The sequence below is a fragment of the Mus caroli genome, unplaced genomic scaffold, assembly GCF_978045245.1.
Source record: "Mus caroli unplaced genomic scaffold, Mus_caroli_1 scaffold_20, whole genome shotgun sequence".
Lineage (NCBI taxonomy): Eukaryota > Metazoa > Chordata > Mammalia > Rodentia > Muridae > Mus > Mus caroli.
The window spans coordinates 56,748,805-56,757,616 of NW_028227275.1; the positions used below are offsets into that span (position 1 = coordinate 56,748,805).

Here is an 8,812-nt window from a genome sequence, read left to right on the forward strand (position 1 = left end):
CCCAGGACTCGGGAGGCAGGGGCAGGCAGATTTCTGAGTTCAAGGCCAGCCTGGTCTACAGAGTGAGTTCCAGGACAGCCAGGGCTACACAGAGAAACCCTGTCTCAAAAAAAAAAAAAAAAAAGTGTGTGTCACTGTGATGGTTTGTATATGCTTGGCCCAGGAAGTGGCACTATTAGGAAGTGTAGCCTTGTTGGAGTAGGTGTGTCACTGTGGGCATGGGCTTTGAGACCCTCATCCTAGCTGCCTGGAAGCTAGTATTCTGCCAGCAGCCTTCTGATGAAGATGTAGAATACTCATATCCTCTTGTACCATGCCTGCCTGGATGCTGCCATGCTCCTGCCTTGATGGTACTGGACTGAATGAACATCTGAACCTGTAAGCCTGCCCCAATTAAATGTTGTCCTCATAAGAGTTGCCTTGGTCATGGTGTCTGTTCACAGCAGTAAAACCCTAACTAAGACAGTCACCATTATTGGTAGCAAATTTTCTTTTGAGACAAAGTCCTATGTAGCCCAGGCTAGCCTAGAACTTGTCATGTAACTGAGATGACCTTGAACTTCTGGTTTTCCTGTGTCTGTCTCCCAGGCATGCACTACCATAATTAGCAGTGCACCCACCTTTCCCTTCCCCTTTCTCTTCTGCTTTTGTGTATGTTTGCATGTTCATGTCTGCATACATATTTATTTATGAGTGCCTGTGTGTACCAGTGCATGTGGAGACCAGAGGTCAACACTGGATGTCTTTTTCAATCTCTATCTTATTTTTAATTTTTTATTTATTTGTGTATTTTATGTATATGGATGTTTTGTCTGCATATCCATCTGTACACCAGAAGAGGGCATCAGATCCCATGACTATAGATATAGACAGTTATGAGTCACCATGTGGTTTCTGGGAGTTGAACTCAGGACCTCAGGAAGAGCAGCCAATGCTCTTAGTCCCTGAGCCATCTCTCCATTCCCCTTATTATTATTATTTTTTAATGTTTGAGGGTTTTTTTAATATTTGAGTTTTTAATATGTATGTCTATGCGTATGTGCTCAGGCACACAGGACTGTATACATGGAGTCCAGGCCAGGTCTTCATGTTGCTCCCTTATCATCCCTTATTCTCCCTTTGAAGCCAGGCTCTCCTAATCCTGGGACTATTTTCTTATCATTGCTGGAGGTGAGAAAGCCCCACCAATCCTCTTGTCTCGGAGCCTTCTTCAAAGCTAGAGTTCCAGACACTTCTACGTGCCCAGCTTGATTCAGAAATCATGTGGGTGCCAGACTCAGAGCTCCAGTGCTTACACTGCAGCTGCTCTTAATTGCTGAGCCATTTCTCCAGCCTCATATCTACCTTAATTTTGAGTCAGGGTCTCTCACTGAACCCAGAGATTTGTGTGCTGCACCCAAGAGTTCATGTGCTGTAGACTTCGTTGACTACGGTTAGACAGCAGACCCCAGAAATCCTGACTCTGCCTTCCTAGCGACTGTGACAGCGCAGGGAGGGATTACTCACAATTAACCTTTTCTTTTTTCCTCCCATTTTTCAACACAGGGTTTCTCTGTATAGTCCTGGAACTCACTCTGTAGACCAGGCTGGCCTTAATCACAGAGGTCTGCTGTCTCTGCCTCTTGAGTGCTGGGACTAAGGGTGTGTGCTACCTCCACCCCCACCCTCCCAGCGAGTTAAACTTTCTTTTTGTTCTACTCAAGATTTATTTATCCATGTATCTGAGTGCTCTGTCTGCATGTACACCTCTATGCCAGAAGAGGGCATCAGATCCCATAGATTGTTGTGCACTACATTGTGGTTGCTGGGAATTGAACCTCTGAAAGAGCAGCCAGCACTCTTAACCCCTGAGTCATCTCTCCAACACTACAATCAACTTTTTCATATGGGTTCTAGGGGACTGAATTCGGATTCTCATGCTTGTATCGCAAGTTCCTTATAGACTGAGCCATCTTAGTTTTATTTTCTTATAGATGCTTCGTAACACTTTGCAAATATTCTCAGTGTGAAAGTGTATCCAGCACTGAGCTGAGAACTCCTTCCTAAGGGCTGGCTTCCATGGTGCCACACCAGCCACACCAGCTTCCAGGGAGAGCCAACCAATGGTTCTCCCCAGATACAACACCATGAACAACCTCAACAAATAGCAAGGCGGAGCTAAGGCTGCAGTAGTGGCACCTCTTCCTCGGTGGTAACCAAGGATTCTAATTGGACTTAAGCCCCACTCAACACGAGGGAGACAACGCCTGGGATGGGTAACTTAGCCAACTACTCGGAGCTAGTGAAGTCACGGGTCTCGAGTAGAGTTTACAGCCACTACTTTATTAAACCAGCATAGTCCTAACAACAGCGGAGACATTTGTTCTTACACCCACAGGTAGAGTACTCCTTACCCCTTATCAAGGAAACTTCTCTTTGTAAGACGGAAACCAGGACAGAAAATTGCAACCAATCAAAATATAGAGTTGTGGAGCCTAGCACCAATGGACACATCTATGAAACATTCTCCAGCTAAGGCTCAGGGGACATTTCAGAAGAGGGGTGAAAATGTTGTAAGAGCCAGAGGACGAGGAAGTTTACCGTAAGATTGTGTCTTCTAGTAACTGCAGAAGCTATACTCAAAAGTTTCCCCAACAGGACTATCTAAATACGAGCCAAACAACAAAAGACATGCCAAGGTGGGTGAGGGACACCTGGGAGGCCCCAGCCTGACTCACAAGCAAAGGCAGCTAAGGAGTGCTCAGTCTTCCCTGGGGACGAGCACGCCAACTGGTTAGCCAGTTCCAAATGGTCAGCTCTGAAAACCTACATACAAGTAACATCACACGGGCTGAACAGAATGGATTTAGAAATATATATGTATATACCTATATGCAAAAGATAACTGATGAAAAAAGAGGCCATGAATGTAAGAGAGCAGAGAGGGGAATATGAAAGGGTTGGGAGGGAGAAATAATGTAATTATATTATAGTCTCAACAGTAAGAAAAGTGTATAAAGATATATACATACATACATATATATATATAAAATAGATTATACACATGTAATAAAAGTCTTAATTGTATTAGTAAACAATGTTTAACTATTAATACTATGTGAAAATTGACTAAATTGTTGTTCAGAATGTTGACAAGCAAAAAATAATGTCCAGCATGCAACACACGGCAAACACAGACTTCATCTTTCCTGTCAATTCTGCCTCTCTTCTGAGAGAACACTTGATGTTTTGTAGAATGGGAAAACAGGAGGTCAAGGCCCCCAAGGACTTCTCAGGCAGGTCAAGGGTCCACAAGGACTTCTCAGGCAGGTCAAGGGTCCCCAAGAACCTCTCAGGCAGGCCAAGGGTCCCCAGGGACTTCTCAGGCAGGCCAAGGGCCCCCAAGGACTTCTCAGGCAGGTCAAGAGTCCCCAAGAACCTCTCAGGCAGGCCAAGGATTCCCAAGGACTTTTCAGGCAGGCCAAGGGCCCCCAAGGACTTCTCAGGCAGGTCAAGGGTCCCCAAGGACTTCTCAGGCAGGTCAAGGGTCCCCAAGAACCTCTCAGGCAGGTGTCTACTGGAATTTCACTTATGTAGGTCTGGGCTGTGATTCAGCTATTTTCCCTGACCCAGGATAGATTCACAAGCTTGGCAGAGGCAGAGCTGAGAGGGACATAGCCCTGGCTCTGGCTGAATGAGGCCCTGGGTTTAATTTCCAACAGCATTAAAACAAAACAAAACAAAAAACCCAGCAAGGGCTGGAGAGATGGCTCAGTGGTTAAGAGCACCGACTGCTCTTCTGAAGGTCCTGAGTTCAAGTCCCAGCAACCACATGGTGGCTCACAACCATCCATAATGAGATCGGATGCCCTCTTCTGGTGCATCTGAGGACAGCTACAGTGTACTTAGATATAATAATAAATAGATCTTAAATAAAAACAAAAAACAAAAAACAAAACCCAGCAAGTTTTGTTTTGTAGATTTACTACGTATATAGTGTTTTGCCTGCATGTATACCTGCAAGCCAGAGGAGGGCACCAGATCTCACTATATTTGGTGATGAGCTACCATGTGGTTGCTGGGAACTGAACACAAGACCTCTGGAAGAGCAGCTAGTGCTCTTAACCTCTGAGCCACCTCTCTAGCCCCAAATGGCAAGTTTTTAAAAAGCAAATAACCAACCTTAGTAAGGAGCCGGGTGGGGCAATGCACACCTTTAACACGAGCACTGAGAGGCAGACAGACCTTTGAGGTCAGGCTGGTGTGCCTAGCCAGCCAAGGCTACATAATGAGATTCTGCCTCAGAAACAAACATGTCAACTCAGCAGGGAGGCCTGAAGCTGCCCCTGGATATAGGAATAACCCTATCTGTGGTCTGAATTCTCTGTCAGGCTCCTGCTTCTCAGGTACAAACTCCCCAACAGTTATACTAAGAAAAGACAAGCAACACAGCCAAGCCTTAGTGTCTGTGGACCCCATCGACTGTGCCTTCTCTCATCCCCGAGGGAAGAGCACAGGCTAATCTGCTCTGAAGTGCTGGGAATAGAAGTCGCAGCTTTGTGTAAGCAGCAGCTCCATCAGGAAACAACATCTTCAACCCTGAGCATAGGATTTCTGCCTGGGCTCTACTCCACTTGTACCTACTCAGAGCCTGAATGTTACGACACTGTGCCCCGGAGGCTCATGGGCTGAAGGCTTGCTTCCCAGTGTGGGAGGTGGTGGAATCCTTAAGAAGTGGGGGCTATGCCCTGTATGGTGGTGCAAGCTTTAATCCCAGCAATGTGGAAGGCAGAGGCAGGTGGATCTCCGTGAGTTCAAGGATATCCAGAGTTAGTGAGCTCCTATTTCAAAAAAGGGGGGTGGGGGTAGAGAGATGGCTCAGCAGGTAAGAGCACTTGTTTGTTGCTCTTATAGAGAACCCAGGTTCAACTCCACGATCCACATACTGGTTCATAACACATACTGGCCCATAAATTCAATACCCAATACCCTCTTCTGACAGACACCAAGCATGCACACAGTGCACGTACATATATGCAGGCAAAACAGTCACATATAAAATGAATAAATCTAATTTTTAAAAGTGTGGTCTAGTGGAGGGTTCTGGGAGCCCAACCTTCACTAATGTTGGCCTTAAGGCGGGGACTGGTCCAGGTGAGGCTACCTCACACAGATGGCCCTATGTATGTGACTGTTTCCACTGTACCATGCTGTGATACAGCAAGTCAGCCTTGCCACACTCGAGCACCAGGAATCAGAAGGCAAATCAATACCTTTTCTTTGTAAAGCACCAAGCTTTGGTTATTTTGATATAATACGAGGCTGACCAAGGCACTGGGCATAATTTGCTTGGTTGAGCCTGCGTTCACACGAGAAGCGTAAGATTCCTGTTCACCTGTAGGGCAGCTCACACCTGTGAAGGCTGGTAACTGTCAGTATGGGGCCATCTCTGGGGACTCAGGAGAGAAGCTGAGAGTTGATGACAAAGGGTGTTTATTCAGGCTCCATCCCCTGGCACAGCAAATGTACAGAAACATATTAGGAAACTATAAATCAGGTTGCATGAAGTCCTTTGGCTCAGCTTCCTCTGTGGGCCCCCTTCTCAGCCTCTCACTTCAAATTCTCAGCGTGTAGAAAGTTGGGGTCACTTCTTGGCAGCTTCTGCCTGGGCTGCCAAATCTGCCTCTTTCTGAGCAGCCAAAAACACAGCTCGTTCCTTCTGGAAAGCCTCCAGTTCTTCTGCACTGAGGCTACAGAAGGAGACAGACAGTCAGTGAGGAGCGGGTCCTGGCGCAGATCCCAGCTGCCCTGTCGACTCCCCTCCCTGGACTTTCCAACTGTCATACCTCTACTCATCTGTGGTTTCTCTGCCTGGAACCACAACTCACGCACTCTACCTTCCTCTGCCTTGACTCCTGTCTTAAAGTCCTACCTAACCTGTGGCCTCTATTATACCATTGGGATTTCTTAGACCTTCCTTTGACCCACATATCTACATACTTTAAGGATTTAAACAAACCATCCAGGAAAACTGTGCTCTAACCTCACCCCATGAGGAACAACTGATGCCAGTCTTGCTGTAGGGAATGACACCAGCAGCAAGCGGCCAGTGATGACTGTCCCTGCTCCTGTCTCTGCTGCGCTCTGGGGCAAATGCTCTCCTACTTGACAAGGGAACCTTCTGACTCGTCCCTCCCTCAGGCCACATCCCATCTGCCTCTAGACAAGACTCCTAGACCAGAGTGAACTTAGCTTCAGCTCCTTCCCTCTCCTTGTTCACTGTAATCTTACCCTCTCTTGCCCTCCTTTTCCCGGGCAGTTTCCATGTCACCTCCCTCAGAGTCCTCAATGACACATCAGGTAAAAGCAGGAAGCCTCCTCTCTGCTTGCATGACACCCATTGATTTTATAACATTGACACCTGCTAGTCTAAGCCTCTCTGTATGGGTCGGCCTCTATTTTAGGACTACACATTTCTCCAGAGTGGCCAGGCACTACTGGCCATTCCTGGTTCTCACCAGTGCCCAGATCCATGTCCAGGACAGAGCAGGTGCTTATGAAATGCTTCTATTCCAAACAAGATGAGATTCAACCCACATCCTTCTGCTAGAATCTGCTAGACACGTATGAAATGTCACAATGAAGCTTAATATGCATAACTAACATACGCTATAAATTAAGAAGAACAAACAAAACCCAGCCACCTGACTGTAATGGGCCTTCTCAGCTTTCCTCCCAAATGAAGAACTTTCTTGGGTTCCTCTCAAGATACTCACTCCTTCACGACTCGAATGCCCAGGGAACGGGCAGAGCCAATGATGGAGCGGACCACAGAAGACAGGGGCACATCTTGCATGGCAAAAGCATCATCCTTAGCTTTGACACAGGCAATCTCATATACGTGCTTCAAACTCACCAGGCCTGCCACCTCTTTCCCTGGGAAAAAGGAACAAAGAATTCTTCAGGTGCCACTACATTTCTCTGGATACAGCAGACTCTCAGGTGCCCACTCTAGTCCTTACCTGTATGCCGGGCCCCCTTCTCGATCCCAGCAGCTGCCTTCAAAAAGTAAGAAACAGTGGGCTGCCCAATCTTGAGCTCAAATGTCCTGTCGGGCTTAACAGACAACGATACATGAGAATTTCTTGGTTTTCTATCCAGTCCAAGACATTTCTAATGTCCCTTTCCTTCTCCCACCAACTTGCACACCACAAAAGACAGAAAAACAAATCTACAGTACACATCCCTGCCATTTTTACTCCTAGCCCAATTCTCCTCTGGAAGCCCCAGTGAGATGAGAGGTAAGAACCACAATATGGCAGGATCAAGCCAGTTCAGAGAAATTATGGACTAGGCTTCTGTGTAAATGATAAGTAGCAACCAAGTTAGAGACAGAGAAACAACCAGGGTGACTAGTTTCAAGCGCCAAGGAAGTATATGAGAGAATGGGTCTCTCTACCTTTATAAAAATTTTTGTAGGCAGGGGAATGCCTTCTTTGATGTCCTTTGTCTTCTCGTTGAACTCTTTGCAGAACTGGTTGATAGAGACACCTCGCTATGAGGAACGCATATACAAAGTTAAGTATGGGAGCTGAAGGCTTTCTACCAACCAGGAGCCCCTGTCCCTTCTTCATCTTTGTGTGTGTGTGTGTGTGGGGGGGGGGTTGTTATATTTCTTCTACCCTGGTTCTATAGCTTCGGGTGCCAGGCGATTCGTCCACAAGGTACCACTTAATCAGCAACTAGCCAACTTGGGGGTCAGAGGTGCTGAGGTCAAAAGAGGCTCCGTAAGTAATACAAGGGCATAAGGCCTGAAGGTGTGAATAGCGGAGACACGTTTATAAAGGAGACTTCCCCGGCTCCAGCGCACTCTCCCACGTCTCCCAGGCCGGGTTCCACACACCGCACCTGACCCAAGATGGGACCTAGCGGAGGCCCAGGAATAGCTTGGCCTGCTCGCACGATGGACCGGATCACGCCGCCGGCCTCGGGCTTCTTGAGGGTCCGAGTGGCCCGACTTAGCTTCGACATGATGTAGGATTTTAATCTTAGCTCGCCTCGGAGAAGCGAAGAACTACGCTCTGGGTGCGGCCATTTTGGGTCAGAGGTGAAGAGCCCTCGTGTTGGGCTAGGGTAAATGAGACCAAAAAAGAGCAGTCTTGTTTCAGGCATACAGCTCTCCAACTAAAGACCAATTACGGAATTTAAGAACTAATTGAATTTTGCGCTCTGAAGGCAGGACGAGAACCTATAAGGTTTCAGTACACACAATCCCTCAGCGGTGCGCACAGGCATCACCTTAGACAGCCAAACAAGAGTTCGGGACTTTGAGTCTCCGCACAGCATTGTGGGTATGTAGTTCAGCGCCTTATCCTGCGCCTGCTGTTGGCCGTGTTCTGGGTTGCCATCTGCTGGACACAGTGATATCTTAGCGTTTGATATGGAGCAAGTTATGCAAAATCCCTTGAGTCTTTTGTTTCCTCATGTGGTTTTTCATGGGAGGCAATATGATTATAGACGGGAAATGAAATGGCAGACTGCTGCTCTTGCTGGCTATGAACCTGATTCATAGCTAGACAAAGAGAGCTAGGGTTAGGTTACTGTTTCTGTTACCTATGAAAATCTTTGACACCGCGAATATTATAGGTACATTTCAGAATTGTTGTGACAGCTCAGTAACACACGTTTCTTTAGAACAATACTTGAACCAAGAAAGCATTTACCGCTATTTATACAAAGGGAAAAACTCTTCCCCGCGCTTTTGAAATGCAAAGTTTGTGAACTCTCATCCCAGTCAAACCTGATTTCCCACTAGCTTATTAGGCATACTTTA

At 46.9% G+C, this 8,812-nt stretch overlaps 1 protein-coding gene across 1 annotated transcript; it reads right to left on the reverse strand.

Moving 5' to 3' along the window:
- Positions 1–5,455: 5,455 nt before the first annotated feature.
- On the reverse strand, positions 5,456–8,098 carry Mrpl11 (mitochondrial ribosomal protein L11). Its single transcript, XM_021152115.3, has 5 exons — positions 7,888–8,098; positions 7,439–7,534; positions 7,002–7,095; positions 6,756–6,915; positions 5,456–5,729 (listed from the first exon to the last, which is right to left on the reverse strand). Exons 1-5 carry the CDS (start codon positions 8,008–8,010, stop codon positions 5,624–5,626), a joined length of 579 nt encoding a protein of 192 aa, XP_021007774.2. The 5' UTR covers positions 8,011–8,098; the 3' UTR covers positions 5,456–5,623.
- Between the last annotated feature and the right edge of the window lie 714 nt (positions 8,099–8,812).

Bases quoted from the DNA above. Each gene is read 5' to 3' on its own strand.
- Mrpl11 (XM_021152115.3), bottom strand. From the start codon at position 8,010: ATGTCGAAGCTAAGTCGGGCCACTCGGACCCTCAAGAAGCCCGAGGCC. The intron at 7,096-7,438 runs GTAGAGAGACCC...TTGTCTGTTAAG, and splicing joins CTACAAAAATTTTTATAAAG to CCCGACAGGACATTTGAGCT. The intron at 6,916-7,001 runs GTAAGGACTAGA...CCTTTTTCCCAG, and splicing joins GAAGGGGGCCCGGCATACAG to GGAAAGAGGTGGCAGGCCTG.